The sequence below is a fragment of the Onychostoma macrolepis genome, chromosome 06, assembly GCF_012432095.1.
Source record: "Onychostoma macrolepis isolate SWU-2019 chromosome 06, ASM1243209v1, whole genome shotgun sequence".
NCBI classification, from domain to species: Eukaryota; Metazoa; Chordata; class Actinopteri; order Cypriniformes; family Cyprinidae; genus Onychostoma; species Onychostoma macrolepis.
Genome location: NC_081160.1, coordinates 9,361,588 through 9,383,430, shown reverse-complemented (window position 1 = coordinate 9,383,430; position 21,843 = coordinate 9,361,588). Strand labels below are relative to the sequence as shown.

Genomic DNA, 21,843 nt, shown 5'->3' with positions numbered 1-21,843 from the left:
ACACAAGGACAGCGAGGACTTGCTTGTCATGCTCCATGTGGTAAAAATCATAGCATTGAGAGGGATATAATAAAGCAATGACAAGTACCCTTTTTGTCTCTCTTTTTGATATTCAATACATATTTGAATGTTATTTTAAATTCTTCTTGTTACAAATTGTACAAATATTCACCAGCAACAGAACAATTTGCGTTTCTCTTTTCAATTTCAGAAGAAACCATTTAGGAATTAATGGTATAGTTAATATGCAAAGCATAATGGATCGCTATATCAAATATAATTGAAAATAAAATTTAAAATTAATAAAAAAATAGAAAATAAAAAAATAAAATTCAAAACATGGAATAAATAAAAGACATGTACACAGTGATGCTGCTGCATCACTTCACAAACAAGTTTTATTAGTTATCACAATATACAAAATGTTTTTTTAAATAATTCTATTATATATTTATATATAATAGATATTTTTTGTTTTTATTTTTTGTTTTTCGACTTGCAAGAGGAATAGAACATTTAAGCTGACCACAAAACCAGAAAGAGAAAAGTAGACAAAAATTTTGACCAAGGAGGAAAGGAAAAGAGGGAATTCTATCTCTTTGCCTGGATAATTCCCACAGCAGATCAGCATGTTCTCCAGAATCTTATCTGAAATTCAACATCTTCCACTTGAAATTCCTACCGTCACATCAGCATTTGACTTGGAGTTCTCATGAAATTGAGTGTGATGGATTTGTCAGAAATTAAGAAATGTGGAGTCACTAGGTTGAACAGTAGAGGCACGTGAGTAGGATCCAATGGAATCTGTGCACTTTTTTTCACATTATGTTCTGCTTGTGCAGGCAGTTGTCATAATTCTGTGTAATAGATTAAAACTGTAAAATGGAAATGAACAAACATGCAAGGGGCAGAGGGATGGTTACAATTCTTAGGGCACACATTCCATGCAAGCCTACACTTGACTATGGCTTAAGTTGAACATGAGAGCAACAGCAACGCTTATGCTCATGCTCATGACACTTTCTGTTTTTCCTCCAAAGTAAACAAGAGGCTTGTGAAGCAAACCCACATAACACTGATGAAGTGTACGTAACAGGACTAAGTCATCACCACGGTGAAACAGAGGGCTGCGTAAGAGAAAGCAAACACGGAGAAACGCACTTGCCTTTAGATAATTACATCTTTGTTACCAAGAGTGAAGGCAAGGAAGAAATCAGACCCTGAAGAGCTTAAATATAGGTCCAAGTAGTATATTTTTATGTGTATGAGCATTAATTTAAAGGAGACTTGATATTACATGCTGTAGGAAGGTAATATTGGGCAGAACTGGTTGGGATATGTGGTTTTGAGTGTTTAAGTGCAGGAAAGCAGCAAAAATGAGTAGGGATGGCACTGAGTAATTTTGAAGTCGTGTACTGTAACACTGTATCATTTAATATAACATTATTTTTCTGTTTTAACCACAAACATAAGCCTACACGACGCTTAGAATGGTTTCACAAAATAAATTAAACTATGCCTTTCTTAAAAAAAATAAAAATTTAAAAGATTTAAAATAATAAAAACTCATCCAGATTACCCACTGGGTTAAAATTAAAATCTAATTTTAATGTTTTATATCTGATATTTACCTATTTTATCATTTAACAATATTATTCAGAAATACAAGTGTTATAAGTTGACATTTTAATTTGCTAACAGCAGAAATCTGCTGTAAAAAAAAAGGCTGCACAAATAGTTTCTCACCATTCTTGTAATTTAGCACTTGGCACCATAAAAGTGGATCTTTATCTAGTGGAAAGCATGACTCTAACAAGAACCATAAAGATTAAAATATTGCACAATTAAATCTCTCACCCCTCTATTGCACAGTGCAACCCAACACAATTTAGCTGCAACTTAAGAGTGTTCATTTCAGCAAAAGGAAAATCAATTTGCAATTAGGTTATTATTTAAGTAATTAGGTGTAGAACTCGACTGGTTGATTACTCATGCACATCACTAATACTAACCTCAGTGGCCACATAAGGCATGTATGCACATGCATGTAGTTGCTATGTAATTTGTGAGTGTGTATGTATGCGTTGGTGTGCCTGCTCGGTCATGGGCATTCGTTTCACTGCGGTAGAGCTTTGAGAATAGCATTAACCTCTTCAGCCACAGCGGTCAGTGCGAACTCAAACTGATCCTGAGGAGAGAAAAAGCATAGATCAGCATTTCTATTTCACAATCCACTACTCCAGCTCTTTTAATAACACTATCAGCACCAATGAAAAAGATATACAGCAGTCACTGCAACTGAGGGGAATAGGAAAGGCTACTGATACTATGGTGTTTTATGGGTACAATAGTGCTTTGATTTTTGATATGGGACTCAGCTCTGCTGTTTTGTCCTTCATTACCTTGGTGCGCACCATTCCTGGCCTCTGGTCTCGAATGTGCTCCAGGGTTGCAGCAATATCGATCTCCTTTACTCCTGAGTTGAAAACAAAACAACAATTTTCAGTATGCCCTACTTTCCCAAACACTATTTCTTTACAAGCTTTACAAGTTTCCATCATGTGCTGACCTTTAGCCATGCGGTTCAGAACCATGTCGATCAGAATGTATGTTCCAGTCCGGCCTGTACCATCACTGCACAGAAGGGTGATATTGTGAGAAATACGCTCTGATAAAACATCTTATGTGCCATTCAGCACACTCAGAATCAATGCAGTACTCCATATACAAGAAGAATACTGTTTTTATTTCAAAACTAATAAAATGCATTTCTTGCATCTTGTCTTTAAATCTTATCAAACTACGCTCTTTATCTTTCAATTATTAAAAAAAAACCCTTTAATTCCTCAAATGCATCAATGTGTTAAAAATACCTGCAGTGCACAATGATGGGGCAGGAGCGGCCACGGTAGCACTTATTGACTTTCCTGAGGGACAGAAAAAGAGATTTCCTGAAGGAAATACCAGTGCCTGAAAGGCAGCAATAGTTTTAAAGTTAGATTAGCTCAGGACTTAGGCTTTTTAGTTCTGGGTAAATGAAATGATGGTTAGCAGTTGTCATGACATGTCGATCTCTGTCAGCTGTGCACGGGAATGCACATAAAGGTGTCTGCAGTATAAAGGTTTGCCTGAAGAAGATCATTTAAAATCCTTAATGCAAATCTGCCATGTTAAACAACAAGCATTATAGTTTTTAATTACATTTCTAAATTTTTAATGACATAAATAGCTATAGAAATCTGTATAAAATTTATTTTAAAAAAAATCTATATACTGTATATACACTACCGTTTAAAAGTTTGGGGTTGGTATGATTTTTTATGTTTTTGAAGTCTATTATGCTCATTAAGGCTACATTTATTTGACTTGAAGTCTATATGGTTTGACTTGAAAGATACAGTAAAAAGTTACTCAATTACACAATTAGAAAACTGTTTTCTGTTTTAATATATTTGAAAATGTCATTTATTCCTGTGATGGCAAAGCTGAATTTTCAGACATTATTTAGGTGTACCATGATTCTTCAGAAATTGTTTTAATATGCTGATTTAGTGCTCAAGAAACATTTCTTATAATTATCAATGATGAAAACAGTTTTGATACTTAATATTTGTGTGAAAACCGTGACAGTTTAAGGATTGTTTGAAGAAATACAAAAAGACAGCATTTATTTGAAACAGAATTTTTTTATAACATTGTAAATGTATTTTTACTGTGGTTTTGGATCAATTTAATGCATGCTTGCTAAATAAAAAAAAATAAAGATTTATTTAAAAAATTCTTACCCCAACCTTTATACAGCAGTGTGTGTATATATGTTTATTTTTCCTTTTTAAATGTTTACTTTAGTATAATGATGATTGTGATTTGTACTGATGACATATATTTTTAATTTTTAAATCCATGTAACATCAGGGGTTCAACCGTAATTTTACGAAGCTACGAGAATATATTTTGTGCGCAAAAGAAATTGCGCGGAGACGAATTGTTGAATAAAGTTTTTTTTTTCTTTTGCGCACAAAATATATTCTCGTAGCTTCGTAAAATTACGGTTGAACCCCTGATGTTACATGGATTGTTTTACCGATGTCCTTGCTATGTTTCTGGACATTGATTGTGCAAGGATCCTTGCTGTCTATGGGAGGGTCAGAGAGCTCACGGGATGCATCACAAATTTCTTAATTTGTGTTTCCGAAGATGAACGAAGGTCTTACGTGTTTTGAACGACATGAGGGTGAGTAATTAATGACAGAATTTAAATTTTTGGGTGAACTAACCCTTTAATTATTGTGATCTTTATTGATGATGGCAGAAAATACAAAAAATATATAAATATGTTGCTCTGGGTATTATTTATTTTAGTACTTAGTATGATGATGACGAATGCTTGAATTTTGATTTTTTTTCACAGAGGATACAAAAATTCTAGACAGATAGCACAGCACACCTAAAGCTTACAATTAACTATGAAACAAAGTTTAAATGGTGCCTGGAGTGGAATATATTGAGTAGTTTAAAATAATTGCAGATATTTGTGAAAAACAAAATGAATAAAGATGAGAGAAACTTCGATACAGTGGTCGCCTTGCAAACACTGTAAAAATCTAGGTTTATGTAGAGTAGAGACCCACAGAGATCAGAGGAAAACATCAGGACCACTTCACAGTAGAGAGCCAGAAAGATCAAAAAGAGCAGAGTTATACCACAGTCAAGAGTGGTAAGAAACAGGCAACATCAACCATCAACACCGAAAAGCATGAAATGTAGGAACATGAGTGAAGAAAGGAGAGAAGGAAACGAAGAGACTAAGATGAAGAGGTCGACAGAGAATCACGCAGAGAGAAAGTGGGAGGGGGGAGTTAGGCGATGGAGCGTTTCATCAGCGTTGCTGCAGCCACACCTGTCTGTGCTCATTTTTGTGACTATGCAACTGGAACCAGACTACTAGCTGCAAACCACAAAAATGACACAGACAGCTGTGCAATACTCGCTACTGCGCTCCATCGCTCTCAGAAAGAGACAGAGAGTGGGTAAGAGGTTCAAATAGACTGTGGTAAAGAGACTGAAGAGAGTGGAGGAAACAGAGTGAAGAGTGATGGAATGACATCATGTAATGGCAGCTAGGAGAAAAGAGAGAGCAAATGGAGAACTTGAAGTGGAAATGACATATACATAGAGCTGTCACAATTATGGAATTTTGGGTACAATAACTTTTGCCTAATGAAAATTGCAACTAATTATTTAGTCCTTTTTTTGTGCATGACACTTATAATGTAAACTTAACTTACCACACAAACAGCTTAAGAACTCATGTTTACCCTGAATTTAAAAAATGTATAATTTCCAGCTGTATAATAGTAATAGTAGACTTAGTAAACATTTAATAATAATAATAATAATAATACTATTGCACTGGGGAAAATGACATGAATAACAATATTTTAAATATTAAAATATGTATCTTTTTTTTTTTTTTTATATTACCCAGCCCATCTTAATATATAATTACAATAAATAGTAAATGAACAAAATACAAATATATATCAAATATAAATAATTGCAATGATAATAGTTCTCATTTTATTATATACTTTTATACTTTCTGTACACTCTACAGATTTGTACAACAATTGTGGTTATCTCAAATAATTACCATTAAAGCAAACCATCATGAGCAGGTGATTATTGGGCCTAGATGTGTAAATAGTAATATATACTTTAATACAATATACAGTATATAAATAGAAATACATACATACTATGTGTGCGAGCATGCGCAATACCTGCGGAAGTCCAGCAGAGGCCGTGTGGAGGTGGGTATTCCCTGTGCAGGCCAGCTCAGGAAGTGGAACTGAGTGAGGGTACGAGTTTCCTGGGTTTGGACGTTCTTCAGGTAGAAACTCCGCACCAGGAAGTCATTACACCAGATATGCTCAGACACCAGGTTCACCTGAGTGAGATAATTAAAGGTGAACATAATATTTGATGTAGTTTACGCTACATAAAGCAAACATCTCAGGACATCTTATGAGACTTACAAGTTCACACAAACCTCATAAATGTGGTAGAGAGAAGAGCCCTCATCAGGCCAATAGCGATCACACTGCTTTTCTCCGTCCTCAACCAGAGCTGTCATCATCACTATGACTGTACACCCGCTCTCCCAAACCATCTGTGCAACATACATGGCTTACAAAACATGCTATTCATGCCGTATTTACAGAAATGCAAAGAAAATAAGCACTGAGTCATACACAGAACTGTGTAAAATTTTCTAAATACACTACCATTCAAATATGTGGCATCAAGATGTTTTTAAAATGTAAAAAAAAAAAAAAAAACTTCTATGTTCACCAAGGCTCCACTTTTATCCTTTATTATAAAGCATTTTTTTACTTCTGTGATGGCATAGCTGAAATTTATGCAGCCATTACACCAGTCTTCAGAGTCACATGATCTTTTAGAAATCATTCAATAAACTATTATTAATATTAACCATGAAAACAGTTGTGTAGCTTCATATTTTTTATACAATTGTTTTCAGAATTATCTGAGGCCGTTTATAAATCAATTTAATGCATCTTTGTTGAATAAAAGTATTAAAATCATTGAAAAAAAATAAAAATAATTCATTGACCCCCCAAACTTTCAAATGGTAGTGTACTTTTCAAGCAACTTGAATACCTTCACATCAAATTACTGCATTGCTATTAAATCCACATATGTGACTGACCTGCCAGAAATCAGAGATGGTGTGTGAGAGAGGACCTTGGGTGGCAATATACGCAGGCATCCGGGGGTCATGCTCGATCTAAAGGGTCAACAGGAGACAAAAGGTCAGGGGTCAGTGCTTTAGCCCTCTTAACCCTGGATCTGCCCATCACCACGACAACAGGCCATTAATGTGATCCGAGGCGCATGAAGGCTTAATTAATGATCCCTTGCTCTAGACTACAACAGAGCAGCAGGGGATTCCAGACCTACACATCCTGAATGAGATCAATACAATGTATCCATGGCAACACTGAGAAGGGGATTCCGAAACCAGTGGCAGACTTGCACTTCTATGAGGAATAAATGGATTATCGCCTTGGTAACAGAAAGGGATGCAAGGAAAGGAGGGCTTTCAAGCTTTAGATTTCTAGCTTAGATTTCAGCTACAGAGAGCAGGAAAGAGACCATAATAAAGGCTCTTCAAACTGTCATGTTTCCGGTTCTAAAGAAATAAGTCACATGATGAGGTCCAGGGCAAAGAGAACCATCAAGTGCACATACTTACAATGGTGCTGGCGTTGATGTAATCTGTCCTGGAGGGGTTAATCTCAGCCTTCAGCTTCACTCTAGAATGGTCATCTGCAAAAACAACTGACAGTTACACGCCTAATCCATTAAAAAGAGGAAAAGTCAAATCAAGTTGTGTGAAGAGACACAGATTGCATTCCAATTTGTGTACTTATGCACTACTCTATGCCATTTTTAGTATAAATTAATAGCGTGAGTAATGTGTTCACACTGAAAATTTCCAAAAAGACAAAGTGGACACTAACCCTTCAGACATGCTTACATAGAAAATGAAGACAAGCAGGGGAGTAGGGGAGCGTTAGGGTCTTACTCACAGGGCACAGCATCGGCGCAGCGATTCTTCTTTACGTTACTTTCACTCTGGGCAGCTGAGATGGTGCTGGGTTCTGCCTGATAGGAGCACAGAGCCTCCCACTCTTTGAGCAAACGGTCTTTATTCTTCAGATGATCCTCCATATATGCCTAGAAAGCATGAGAGAGACCAGAATAGAGACCCCTGATTTCTCAGCTGCTCATTCATGTGATACTTAAAAAACACATGAAAATTTAGAGAATGCTAATAAACCAACAAAATTAAAACAGAAACAAAACATTCTTTGTAAAACCATGGCATAAATATGAAAGTGTACAAGCAGCTGAAGGGCAATTCATATTCAAAGCATTAAACAAAGTGAAAAAATGAAGGGCTGTTCACACCAAGGACTTTAACTACAAACAGTTACACTTCATTTGTACAGTGTATACATTTTTACAGTGTAATTAAACAACAATAAGTACTGAGTAAAATTACTTAACTACATGTACTTACTATAACGTAAAGGTTAGGGTTTGGTTTAGAGTTTGTTACTTGTAATTATACTGTTATTAATATGTGAAGTACATGTAACATGTGTAACACCTTAAAATAAAGTGTTATCCTATAGTTTTAATAATCGTTCTAATTCTATGGGAGTATGCAAGTCCACACCAAAACTATAACAACAACAGCAGAGGAACGATATCATTGGAATTACTTTCAGTTTTTTTTTCCAGCTGATGAATGATAAAACACTGACAGCCAATGAGAATCCAATTCAACCTTAAAAAGCACAAGCATTTAAAGTGCCAAACAAAAAAACTGCAGCATGCCTGCTATAACAGACTATATCTGACCATAACAGAACGTTATAGTCCATTGCTGTGGATGCTAAAATAGTTATCTTTATTGTTATCATTCTCGGTGTAAATGGGTCTTTATGGTTATGCATTGGAAGCTCATTTTTCATTTTTTATCCCGAAATCTGTAAATAGGGGGTTGCATGTCTACCAGTATCATGTGCCCTGTAGAGATATCCATATTAGACTGCGCTGGCTCCTCACACCAGGAGGGGGTGCTGCTGTGCGAACTAGGGCTTGGCTGAGGTGCATCACTGAACTGTGATGATACACTGCTGACTCGTGATGTATCCGTTCCTCCCCCCCCACCTCCTCCTCCTCCTGGACCAGCACCACCTGCAGCTCCGACCCCACAGTCCTGCCTTCCAAGAGAGGACTTAGCAGCCATGTGCTGCCGACAAAGATCCTGAGAAATTAAGAAAAGACTACTGACAAATTGCAGCACATGCTGCATGTGCAATTCACGGTAACTGAATATCGCAGCTAATCAATTTGCTCTGCTTTGCTTACGCTCAAATCAAATAAATCCGATCACATTAGTGTCTTACAGTAACATGCCATCACGAGCAAAGCTGCTAAAATCATTTGGGATTAAAATAGCTTGGTTGCAGAGAATGTTTGTACTGCAGAGATGTGATGCAGTGCGCATGCCAAACAGTTCCAAACCTGGTACTCATAATGCGTCACATTTCCTGCTTCAGGTCCAAGTCCCAGTTTCCCTGAGGCCAACTGGCGGGCGTGGGTGCGCAGGCAGGCGATGGTCAGTGCCCCCACCAGGAGTCCACCAACACAAGCCACACCCACAAACATGAGGAACACCCATTGGGTGTTGTCACGTACACGTGTTGCCACCGGCAACGCATGGCCATCGTTCTTCTGGAAAAAACGGAGAGATGAAAACAAACATATAAATCACAAATCATTAATACATCCCAAAGCCCCAATTAATGTTGTTACCATCAAACTAACTAACAGATACAAACAAGAAGAGATGTAACCCTATTTACTATATTAAAGGAACCATAAAGGACTGTGCATCTGTAACATTTTGAAATGGAAAAGTGAAGAGGGGCCATGAGGAAAAGACGAGTATTAAAAACGACTTAACATTTAAAACAGGACTACCCATCCCACCCTGCTGTCTGGAAGTATGATCTCAGTAGGGTCACTGGTTGCTATGGCAACATCACAACGTTTGATGTAAGAGCTATGTCCATTAAAATGACAATAGACAGAAAGCAAGGAACTGATGAGAGAAACCAGAGGAGAAGACTATATAAATCGTTTATTACAAGGCATTTCAACACATATGAATCCACTAATATTCCCTGGTCCTTTGCTGGAATGATGCAGACCAGCACACAGGAGCCAGGGCATTACATCATCACTCCTGTGCACACCGCACTGACCTTGTCGCCACAGCAACCATCTTTACCTGACATCACTGTCTGTGCGGAGATTCTGAGTGCAAATCATTCTGATTGGGCATTTTTATTGCGCGTTCTTTATTTCAACAAATCACTGAGCAGTTCAAGGAAAACAGTTTAACGACTATTGCAGGTTCATAGATTCAAATAAAAACAGGCTGTCCCGACTTTAAGGTGGCCAGTAAACTCATTTATTACAATTCTGATTCATGAGCCTGAAACCACTGACTTCGAAGGGTGAGTAAACTGAATGCTGGGGAAACCAAGGGGTTAGACAGTATGTGATAAACCGGTCACATTGTTTCCCGCCACATGTGGTCTGTAAGAGATTTCTAAGCAAAAAACGCTGTCAAAGAAATCAAGTGAACTGAAATGACAGGTAGGTGGATCATTCACGGGATAAAAAGCAGATTTCTTTGCTGTTTTACCGCCTCGTACAAGCTTGCACCTGATTAATAAACATGTTTAATATAATGTAAGATTACATTAATGCAATGTAACATTTAATTAAGTTCAAGAGAAAGTTTAACTCACCAAAAAATCAATAAACTAATGGAGAATGGAAAGCGCTCGCGCCCGGTGGTCCGCCGAAGATGAGCAGAAATCTGTACGTGCAATAACCGTAGAGCTCTTTTTTCCGCCGGTTTCACATTTGAATTTCGTTCAGTTTTGTTAGGAACTGTAACGGCTGGTAAGTTTAAGTCCTTGGGAAACGAACAACGGTGACAGAGCTCAGCCCTGGCACGGACATCGTGATGTTTCGCGGGAATGTTGCGTTCTGAGGGGAGAAGCATTTGGGATGCCAATCGCCCGCGCGCTTTGTGAACGCGCCTGACAGTTTGACACGTATGATGTCGTTGTCATAGCAACAAAGCAAATGAGACGGGGGGTGGGTGTCAGGGGTCTTGTGAGATATTCCCTCCTCAAGCATAGAAGAGACAGAATTTAGTGGGAAAGGACTAATCAACGGGCACACAAGTTAAGACATTGTGTTAACGTTTCTGCACATCCTTACCTCCCCAACACCTGCCTGAAGCACCCTTAGACCAGTCGCTGATTCTAGAAGGTTCTTTTGAGCCACTGCGTGTGAAACAATAAATGTGAAGTCACAGACAGCTTATTCTAATGTTTTCTCAACATAATTGTTTTTGTAAGCTGATACAAATGAGACATTTACATGTACTCTGTGCCAGTCTGCTGAATAAAGCAATAAACTACAAGAGGTTTTGCATTACAGGGATTTTATCATGAGTAAATAGTGGTAAATATCACTGTAGTGCACAACTTCAAGTAGCTTATTGCTGTTATAATGCTGCAGTAACCGCACTATGATCAAATGTAGCAATGTTCAATTAATATTTACATTATTTATACTAGTCCTATATAGGCTTGGTACATTAATATAGAATGCTGCACTCACTCATTTTGTCAAATTAAATGCTTTTTAGAGTCAGAATGCTCCTCTCCCTAATAACACTTATGCCTGACTAGTGCCAACTCGTGGTAATATAAAATAAAAGCCATTTGCTAATTACAGAAGTGGTCAGAATCGTTGGTACCCTTGGTAAATATGATCAAAGAAGGCTGTGAAAATAAATGTGCATTGTTAATCCTTTTGATTTTTTATTTTAAAAAATCACAAAAATCTAAGCTTTCATTTGAGAATAAGAATTTAAAATGGGGGGGGGGGGGGGGTATCATTATGAAATACATTTTTTTTGCTCAAATACATGTTGGACACAATTACTGGTATACCCTAGAAATTCTTATGAGTAAAATATATCTGAAATATATTCCCATTCATAGTCACAATTTTGAGCACACCAGCATGATTATGAACATGAAATTATCCACCCATGGCTTCCTGTTTCACAGAAGTATAAATAGGAAGGAAAACAAAGGCCAAATTCCAAATTAATCACCCATCACAATGAGAAAAACCAAAGAATATATTTCTGATGTGCAGCAAAAGATAATTGAGCTTCACAAATTAGAAAGTGGCTTTAAGAAAAGAGCTAGAGCAGTGAAAATTCCCATTTCCACCATCAGGGCAATAATTAAGAATTTCCAATCAACAGAAAATGTTATGAATCTGCCTGGAAGAGGATATATGTCTATATCGTCCTAATGCACGGTGAGAAGGAGAGTTTGAGTGGCTAAAGACTCTCCAAGGACCACAGCTGGAGAATTGCAGAAAAAGGTTGAGTTTCGGGAGCAGAAAACCTTTTTAAAAATTATCAAAAAGCACCTACATCACCACATGTTGTTTGGGAGGGTTTCAAGAAAAAAATCAAGAAATGGAAATGCTATCACCAAAAAACAATCTCCAGCATATTCAGTTATGAGACACAACTGGAACTTCAAATGGGACTGGCTTCTATGGTCAGATATAACTAAAATAATTAGCTTTTTAGCAGCAAACACTCAAGATGGGTTTGGTGAACACAGGGATAAAAAATACGCCATGTGTACAATGAAATATACTGCTGTATTTTTAATGTTGTGGGCCTACATTTCTGCTGGAGGTCCTGGACATCTTGTTTAGACACATGGCATCACTGATTCTATCAAATACCAATAGATAAAAAAATCAAAAAGTGACTGACTCTGTTAGAAATCTTATAATGGGCCATGTTTGGATCTTCCAAGCGGACAATAATCCAAAAACAAATCTTAAAAACAACACAAAAATGGGTCACTGAGCACAAAACCACGCTTCTGCTATGGCCATTCCAGTCCTCTGACCTGAACCCTATAGAAAATGAGTGGTGAACTGAAGAGAAGAAGCACCGTCATGGAGCTGGGAATCTGAAGGATCTGGAGTGATTCTGGATGAAGGAATGATCTCTGATTTCTTGTCAGGTGTCCTCTAACCTCATCAGGCATTATAGGAGAAAACTCCTATACTATTTTGGCAAATGGAGGTTTCAAAAATTATTGAGTAAAAGGGTACCGTTAATTGTGTCCAATGTGTATTAGAGAAAAACATTTATTTCATAATGATATTTCCCCCCATTTTAAATTCTTATTCTCCAACGAAAGGTTAGATTTTTGTGAATGTTTTAAATAATTGATTAAAAGGATTAACAATGCAAATTTATTTCCACACCCTTCTTTGATCATATTTACCAAGGGTACCAACAATTCTGACCACGTCTGTAAAAAACTTTGTTTTACATTAATTTGTATGTCATTTGAGCCATTATTGTGTCTCAGAAACAATTGTGTGACAGAAATCACTCTTAATAGACATTAAAAACATTGTCTTCATTACTTACTGGCTTTTTCGGACACCTCACTTGCTGTTAAATTCTGGTTGTTTGGGAGCACCCGGAAAGTGACAGCTGGACCAACCACACTGTAGAGCAGAAATTTTTATCACATGCAAGTTTCCCATATGACGATGTGCAAGGTTTGAAGTTAACTTTTTTACTCATAAGCCAATTTGTTTACTATTTGGCTACATACTATTAGAAATAAACCAGATTATCAAAATTTAAGCTTAGACTTAAATATATTTATTAATAAATCTGACTCTGAATCGTTGAATGGCTTTCCGTTTTACGACCATTGATCATTGTTTGCAGATACCATACAAAATAAAGTAAATAAAATAGAAACAAATTCTCTGAGTTTTCACATATTCAAGTTGTAAACACATGCAATGGTGTGGTGCTTCTCATCCATTGGGTGATCGTCTTTAAGCTTTGTCTTGGAGGCCCATCTTAGGGGAAGGGCTGCAAAGTGATGACAATTTATGAATCATAACTTGTCAAATTGGCTAGTGAGTTTACCCACCCCGGTTGATTTTCATCCGCATGGTGGGTTGGCGGGTGTTAATTTCAGACCCTGATTATGTGTGTTAGATATTGGGATCCAAGCGATAAAGGGAGGACAAGTAGTGGAGCAAATCCACTTTTGAGGTCAGTTCATTCCATTGCCTTTTCTCTCTTCTCTCTCATTCTGTCCCTCTTAGCCATCCCCCTCTGTCCTCCAAGGACAATGGATCAAGGTTCCAGCTCACCACAGTTTGATTTAGTAAAAAGGGTTAGTGGGATTAGCATTTGCTTCCTAACCACATCAACAAACAGCAATCAAGACTGTTTGCATTGATAAAATATTTGTCAAATAAATAAACCATTGGTTAAGCTAAGTTAAGTTAAACAGCTTGCCTCTGTCATTCCATATCTTCAGATTATGTGTTAGTAAATGCCTTCGCAAGCTTTGTGAATTAAATAAAGCTTAGGGGTTAGTATACTTTCAAGATCTAATCAAGGCCCACCACCAAAGCAAAATCTGGGACTATACTCAGCTGTTTTCACCTCCCTGCTCTAAACCTAGGCCTACCTGATATTGATGAAAGAGCCAGTGGTGAGATGGATCCTCTCAGCAAGTGTCTTCAGTAGATGAGCCCCATCGGACAGAGTGAGAAGGCTGTAGAGACACATACACATTCATACGCCCACATACACACACACACTTTCACAAGCACAAACTAACACAGAACTCACGAAAACAACACACAAACAGACTCTCCACTGAATAGCCAGTTTGACGTGTGCCCCCAGGTCCTTCGTTAATGTAGTGTTTTGAAAACAAATACCACATGACTACTTTAATTTCAGACAAAAGGAACACCCACATAGACTAACACTCAGTCCAACAGTCTAAACTGTTAGTTGTACCTCTGATTGGTGACAATGTATCCAAATTCCTCCTTTAACTTGGTTTCATTTTTTCCTGGCTTCACACTCAAGGCTCCCTTTCCAAGTCGTCCATCCTCTTGTTTGAGAGATGAAGGCCCTAGTGCACTAGCACCTATTGGGATGGAGTTATCCTGGGAGGCCCCTTGGGAACCCTTGGGGAGGTTTCAGGCCCGGGGTTGAGTGGAGAATTGAAAGAGGAATTTGTAGCTTGGGCAGAAGCCTTCTCCACCACATGGGTCATCTCCCCCTCCGTAATCTTCATCTGATAGAGCACATAAGACATGCCATGTCAAGTTAACTGCCTATAGATTATAATTTGTTCCATGTATGATGTACACTGGAAAAAAAAAAAAATCATTTAGAAATTGCAGGTCAATTTCACAAACAGTTACAAAGAAATGGCAAATAACACACTGAATAAAACTAAATTTTGAAGTAGAAAAAACGAAATAGTATTTTCTTGTAAAATGTACTTAATTAGTCTTTGTTTTATTTGCAATTTCTAGTCTTTTCTCTTATTCTCTTTAAAATGCTTTTGAGAGGGCAATTTTTTTAACCAAGCATGATTATTGATGTAACAGGGCCGAAAGGGTGAGAAAAGGATATCATGTTGCAGCAGTACTGAAGCACCTAAAATACTGTGTTCAGAGAAAAACTAATGTTGGCTAAGAGGCCTAAAAGATAAAAGACCTACAAAACAAATCACACATAATCATGGCTCATGTTTCCCATATATAATATATTTAAGTTCATAATATTTTGAGTTAACAATTGCTGCCCCCTGCAGGTAATATATAGCATTACTACTGAGATCAACCCAACCTTCTAATATCACTAAAGGCTGGAATACTCTACATAACTTTTTTTACAGATTTGCAGTTTGGACAAGTCAAAGCCAGTCTGCAGAGCTGACAGATTTGACAGTAATTTGCATAATGTATGATGGGCACAGACTCCAGTTTTTAGATTCAGACTATGATTCCATCCAGTCCATGTTTGATATTTTAAGCCGATGTTAGGATATTTTGTTTTGATTTGTCATGTGTCTCCTAGCAGCATTTCTGTGTGAGTTTATTGTTTTCAGAATGAACTGAAAGTCTGGTAGTACATGATTCTCTGCCATTTTAGGGTGGGATGTCCAGTTTTTCCTCTGTAACAATTTACAAGTCGGCAAGCGTATAATGTCTAGTGTTTTTAAAATCTAATCAGAATTTAAGTCAGGTAGTGTAGTCCAGCCTTAAATCACTTAAAAACAGCAGAAACGTTTTGATGCTCACCACTTTTGGAGACACAGAGGAATCCTTTGTTTCAGCTGAATGAAGGAAATCAAGCAGTTATGACTTTACATATTTTTTTGGAGCTCCAACTATATGGTGTGTATATCTTGAAGTTGTATACTGATATTCTATAAAAAGTGAAATCTCATGGTGCTTACGTTTTCTCTGATTGTTTGTTGGTTCATTTTGCAGCAGCTGAAGGACAGTGAACAGACGCTCCATCTCTTCAGGGTTCAGATGGTTTAGATCAAATCCATGTTGCAAGAGCAGCTCATTTAGGCTCTGTTGAGTAAGTCCTAGGGTCAGAGTTCAGAAGTCATTGCCAAAATATGCAAATACTTTGTAGGAACAGATTTTTGAAATGATAAACATTAACACTCTCTCACCATTGTGCCCAGAAAACACTCCATACTTCTGAGGACCTTTCTTTTGCTCCTGTTGGCTATTGATCTTTTCGTCCTGAGAAAAGAAGTTCTTGTAGTCAAGCGGGAAGTCCAGATCCTGGAAAAAAGATGAGGTGGAGTGAGGTGCTGCCACACGATGGCGTGATGTGGGCTGTGCAGGTGAAGAAAGGAGGAGAGTCATCAGATCCTGCAGAAGCTGATCATCTTTATCTAGAGATGGAGGAAGTGGTGAATTTCCCCTAATGCGAGAGGAGGCCGGTGGGTACCTGCCTCCCTCCACCAGGTTCAAAGAACGCTCCTCTTCATCTTGGTAACCATACTGTAAGGCAAAAAGACATGATGATGGAATTAAAGAGAAGTAGTTGTAGACCAATGCTCTAAGCTACAATCAGTGCAGTGTGACAAAAGGGCTTTGTGTTTGGGCTCTCACTCGCTGGTAACTATAAGGATCCAGGCTCTGCATATGGAGAGATGACTGAGGTGGATCAACAATCATGTAGTCCATATAGGGCTGCACCATTTTGGGTTTGAGCTGGTTTGTAGGGCCACTCTGAGACCTTTGATAATGGAGAGATTCAGAAATAAATCAACGCAGTGAAATAAAAAAGTGAGAAACATGATTATATGACAAAAGTAAGAGTTACTCTGTGGATGGGCCATTCTTTATCCCAGAAGACAGTGGGATCTTCGGAACTTTGCTAAGCTCTTTCTTAATCATTGATTGGGTGACATCATCCTGCCAAGTTAATCCTGCAAAAAAAAATCACATTGGGTCAGAGCAACCAAAAAGCCTTATAATGTTTGTAAATGATGAAATAAGAATTTCCATGATAAAGAAAAGGAAAAATCTAGTTTAAAACACGTGTCACATAAGTTCTTATAAATGTACTCTTTGTATTTGTTTTGGATTCTAACAATGTAATGTGTGGTGACCATTAAGCAATAACATTATATATTACTAAAAGTAATATCATGAGCTTTTCAAGAGTTTCACAAGGTAAGGATTCACAATTGTCAACAGTGGTCCTCTATATGATATATCATCATGAGGTTTTCTTTTTAAGAATTAAAAAGGCTTTTTATGCCCTTTTAACTTTATTCCCTAAAAAAAATTCAGAAATTAAAAACATTCTTCATAGAAGTGGTGTTTTAAGTCATTTTTATGAATTGTTAAATTCAAATAAATAAATAGATGCAGACAAAAAATGGGCATCATGTCATTGACTACAGGTACATTTACACATATATTTACATATTCATTTGACCTTGGTTACTGTGGCAACATGTGGATGATTTTCTGTCACATGCCAGTGGATGAATCGTCACTTGGCCCATTGTGTTTGCATTGTGTCGTTGCTATGGCAACCATCATTTTTTTCAAGCAGGAAAAGTGCTTAGAAATTCAGTCTGCACTGAAGAAGCATTTTCAAATTTCCATGTGAAACTCACCTTCCTTCATAAGCGTCTGCAGTAATGACTGCAGTCTGTCCAGTAGGACTGCAGTCACCCTGTAGCGAAACCTTTCCTGCTTTTGTGTAAGACACTGACCAAACAGCTCATCTGTAACACACATACAGAAACCTTATACTATATCTCTTGTAGGAATATAGACAGTGGACATTGCCTGCTCAGATCAGCTTTTTATTTAATGTATTTGTGAGTCACAAACTGACTAAAAATAGGCTACACGTTTGTTATAAATGTTAATCTGAGGATCTCTTCCTTTCTATATTTCACTTTCTAACCCTTGCTCTTTCTGCTTCTATTTGACCAATAGAGACTACGGAGAGGGTGAAGTTGTGTGATGTCACAGTTGCCATGGAAACGGTTGATGAACACTGATTGGGTAAGACTAGGTGCTGGTGAAAGTGAGTGTTTACTGTGTAGTCAATGATTTTTTTTACACACTCTACTGCACATATCAGCTTTAGCTAACAGCTACAAAATAGTCAAAGATCAAACCTATATATAACAATCATTACAGTATTTTTTTTTTTTTTTTATAATAAAGTCAGTAGATTTATCAGCATTACAGTGAAGCAAGACTAAGGTAATTATATACACACAAAATAACAAAAGGTCGGCAAGACTGATACATGAAAGCTAAATAAAATATAAAAGATTGTAGGATGGCGCTGATACTATTACGTTGTGCCATAATTACACAACTGTTCCAGGGACTCTGAGGCAATATGGCAAGTCTTATCGTTATTTTGTTTTTTCCCCCAGTAATGAGCCACATTGTACAAGGGTCAAAGACTGAAACTGTAAAATATGGCAGCACTCACCATCCCAGCAAACCTGACCACTGGAACACAGGCCTCCATCAAACAGACAACCTTGACAGAGAGAAATAAAAAAAGAGAAGATAGATTATGAAAGGGTACTTGTTTTTCTGACATTTGACAAAATAGACCAGCACAGACCCTCTCTTCCCATATGTGAGCAGGTTGTTTCAAGATTTATACTAGCTCACAGCAGCACAAAAATGCCATAGATGTGAGTTACAGTTCCAGAAAGAGCTAAATACAGACCACAAGCACAGATCTGACCATTTCAGCACCATATGTCAGTGTGTGCAATTGATTATCAGACACTGTCAGTCATTTTAACACCATAGCAACAAACAAGTAATGATTTGGAATAATAACCAACCACCATAATGGACATTAGTAAAGATTTGCCAGAATGCTGTGAGACAAAACAAGCAAGAGCGGCTCCAACTGCCATCTGCATCTCCGTATAAATGCTTCCTAATAGGATTTACACAAAATAATTAGAAATAACTGAAAAAAGCAATATCAAGATCTGTAGGACAAGCCAGTTGTTCAAGATTGTTTGAAAGCATACACTGTAAAAAAAAAAATATATATAAAAAAAAAAAAGGTAAAAAACTGGCTGCTGTGGTTGCTGGAATTTTACAGTAAAAAATATGGTAGCAACATTTTAGGTTTTATGGTTTTAACTTAAATTTACAGTTAAATACAGTAATTCCATTAACTGATATAATGTTAATATACAAATCTATTGAAGTACTGAAATCTGTTTTGTACCTTTGTAATACACTGATAACCACCAAATGCAGAAGGTGATGAGAAAGTCATATGATGAACCAAGGCCCATCACAAGCAGCTTTTAAATAATAACATATAGAGAATGTGCACAGTGTCATTCACACAAGCACTAAACACTATCATGGTAACACATGAAACTGAAATAATGCAATAAACATTCATTTAACAACATTAGGTGTAACATACAACCCTAATGTACAAAACTGATAAGAAAAAAACTAAGAAAAAAGTTATTTCAACAAAAAAACATCAAATTTGAAATGTAACACAGGGCATTCTGGAAATGTCAATTTACAGTTATTTACTGTAAACTATACATTCTTTTCCACTTCCAAAAATGGTATACTACTGTAAAATTACATGTAATGTCCAATAGAGTTTCTCATCGTATATAGTAGGGGAATTTACCATTAACCATTTAACAGGATTTTACTGTAGCAGTTTTACAGTCTTTTACCATTAAATTCATGGTCATTTTTTACAGTGTACCAAAATGTGCATTCTGCCAACCTTCAATTTCCTTCAGTACCCTTGTGCTCCCTCAAACACACACACACACACACACACTTGAGAGTTGGGCAGACACACTAGTCATACATAATTGAATCATTCAGATGAAAGTTGGTTACATGAGTGGGAGTTCCTGCTCCAGTCTGCTGTACGCCTCCTCTATCAAAATAAATGTAAAGTCTTACTGAGATTGTACATGAGGCAGAAGAGAAGAGCTCATTGTGCATTGTTTCTTAGTCTAGAAACAAAATTCCACATCTTCTGCCACCTTTGACACATGGATATCAATTTAAGCTGTTGTGCTTTATGAGACATTCCCACAGAGTTCTGTATGCTTCTGAGTGACGTGTGCCCTCACAGTGACGGCTGTTATAAGAGTGACGTGGGATGGCTCGTCAGTGGTGAGTCAGGCTGCAGAAGAGGAGCTAATGCAAATGCAATGCACAAGCGAACATACCATCTCTTTAGGACACATGTACTCCGACCCCCCTCGCAAACATGATACACCCCATCAACGTCAAATCAATTGAGAACAATTGTTCCCAAATCGACCCATTGTGCGCTATTACAGATTGACTACTTCCGCTGTCCATGGTGCTGAATTTTCACACCACAACAAACAGAACAAGACCTCTCGGCAATGGACTATGGCCGCGAATGAAAGTCGTAAAATGTTTATGAAGGCAGAGGATTGATGAACTGTTGGAATTATAGTAATTAATGACACTAAATAATCATATAGCACCAGAATATAAACTGTTAACTCTTCCCAACACAGCTAAGGCAGCTCGCGTCGGTGGAGTTATAAATTTCTACTAGACTGGCAGTGTAGGCTGCGTTATTGCGGGGTCTATGAATCATGCCGTTATCTGATGTCGCCAGATCGCCAAACGCTGCCATCCTTTCTTTTTTTTTTCTCCAGAGAATACGAATGTTTTATAATACAGTAAGTAAACAGGAAAAAAATAATGCAAATAAATTAATTCTAATTTTACACAATTCACACATTTTTTTAACTCTTAAAAGCTTTTAATTCAAAAAGACTTTATAACATTCCCAATGAACATCCTGATTTCACTCTTTACCAAACACCACAAACTTAGTTTAATAATAGTGTATTTACATTTTGTCTAAAACAATTCAGGTAACATTTAAGCTAAAACATTTAGCCAAAATAATAAGATTAACTGAATGCTAATAATTAAAACATAAATTACTATTTTATCATAATCTTAAAGACAATATTTGAAAACATGAGGCACATTCTCCATAATGAAACATTATTTTCAAGCGCTGCCATTCATCCCACCCGAGACTAGCTTTATCTCATCGACGTCAACATTTAGGCTACAGCAAGCTCACGATTTTCTTTCACAAAATTATTAAATGCAAGCAACAAATTTACAAATAGCGTTTTGTATGCATGTTCATACTTCTTGTGCAGGTGTTCAAAACCCAGACATAACGCGTTTTTACTTATTCCCAATGCATCTTTAGATGATGAATGCCACATTGTAAGCTGTTAAGTAAAAAAATATAAAGTCTATATTGCCTATGCATTTAATGTAAGGGGGGCGTGCATATTAAAAGCTGATATTTAATACTAGTCGTTTTCCGCAGTTGAATCATGCATCATTCAGTCAGCTGAAGTTAACCTGTGGCTCGTGCTCTTGACGTACCGTATCTATCACCGGTGCCAAGCTGACAACACGCAGTCGCCAAACAGACAAGCATCCAGAGACGCGCCGATTTCATCTTCCCTCGGCTTCTCTTTCCTCTATTCTCGTTTACACCGACATATTTAGATGACACAGCGAGCAGTGTGATGTTGTGCGTGTGCCAAACTCCACAAACACGAGACTTGGGTAAGAGTGCGATAAAAATGAGTGTTTTGCGAGAAGGAGCACCAGTGAGCTCCCGAAGGGAGGGGGTGAGAGGACCGGACAGACAGAAAACCCGGAAAGTGGGCACGACAATCAGTACATTAA

The 21,843-nt window shown here is 37.3% G+C and overlaps 1 protein-coding gene and 1 long non-coding RNA gene across 2 annotated transcripts; one reads left to right on the top strand and one right to left on the bottom strand.

The window, feature by feature from the left end:
- Positions 1–345: 345 nt before the first annotated feature.
- ptprnb (protein tyrosine phosphatase receptor type Nb) lies at positions 346–21,822 on the bottom strand. The gene is given in 24 exon segments (XM_058778534.1): positions 346–2,188; positions 2,403–2,476; positions 2,570–2,634; positions 2,874–2,927; positions 5,784–5,950; positions 6,053–6,172; positions 6,734–6,811; positions 7,280–7,353; positions 7,617–7,764; positions 8,609–8,863; positions 9,124–9,333; positions 10,900–10,964; positions 13,163–13,242; positions 14,232–14,318; positions 14,570–14,744; positions 14,747–14,852; positions 15,868–15,902; positions 16,026–16,163; positions 16,254–16,590; positions 16,702–16,828; positions 16,916–17,021; positions 17,721–17,831; positions 18,560–18,610; positions 21,535–21,822. Coding segments are annotated over 24 exon segments (2,811 nt in total). The 5' UTR covers positions 21,611–21,822; the 3' UTR covers positions 346–2,116.
- On the top strand, positions 9,496–18,626 carry LOC131542154 (uncharacterized). Its single transcript, XR_009271668.1, has 3 exons — positions 9,496–10,121; positions 18,049–18,117; positions 18,501–18,626. It is a non-coding gene; the product is annotated as an uncharacterized LOC131542154 (long non-coding RNA).
- Positions 21,823–21,843: the final 21 nt, after the last annotated feature.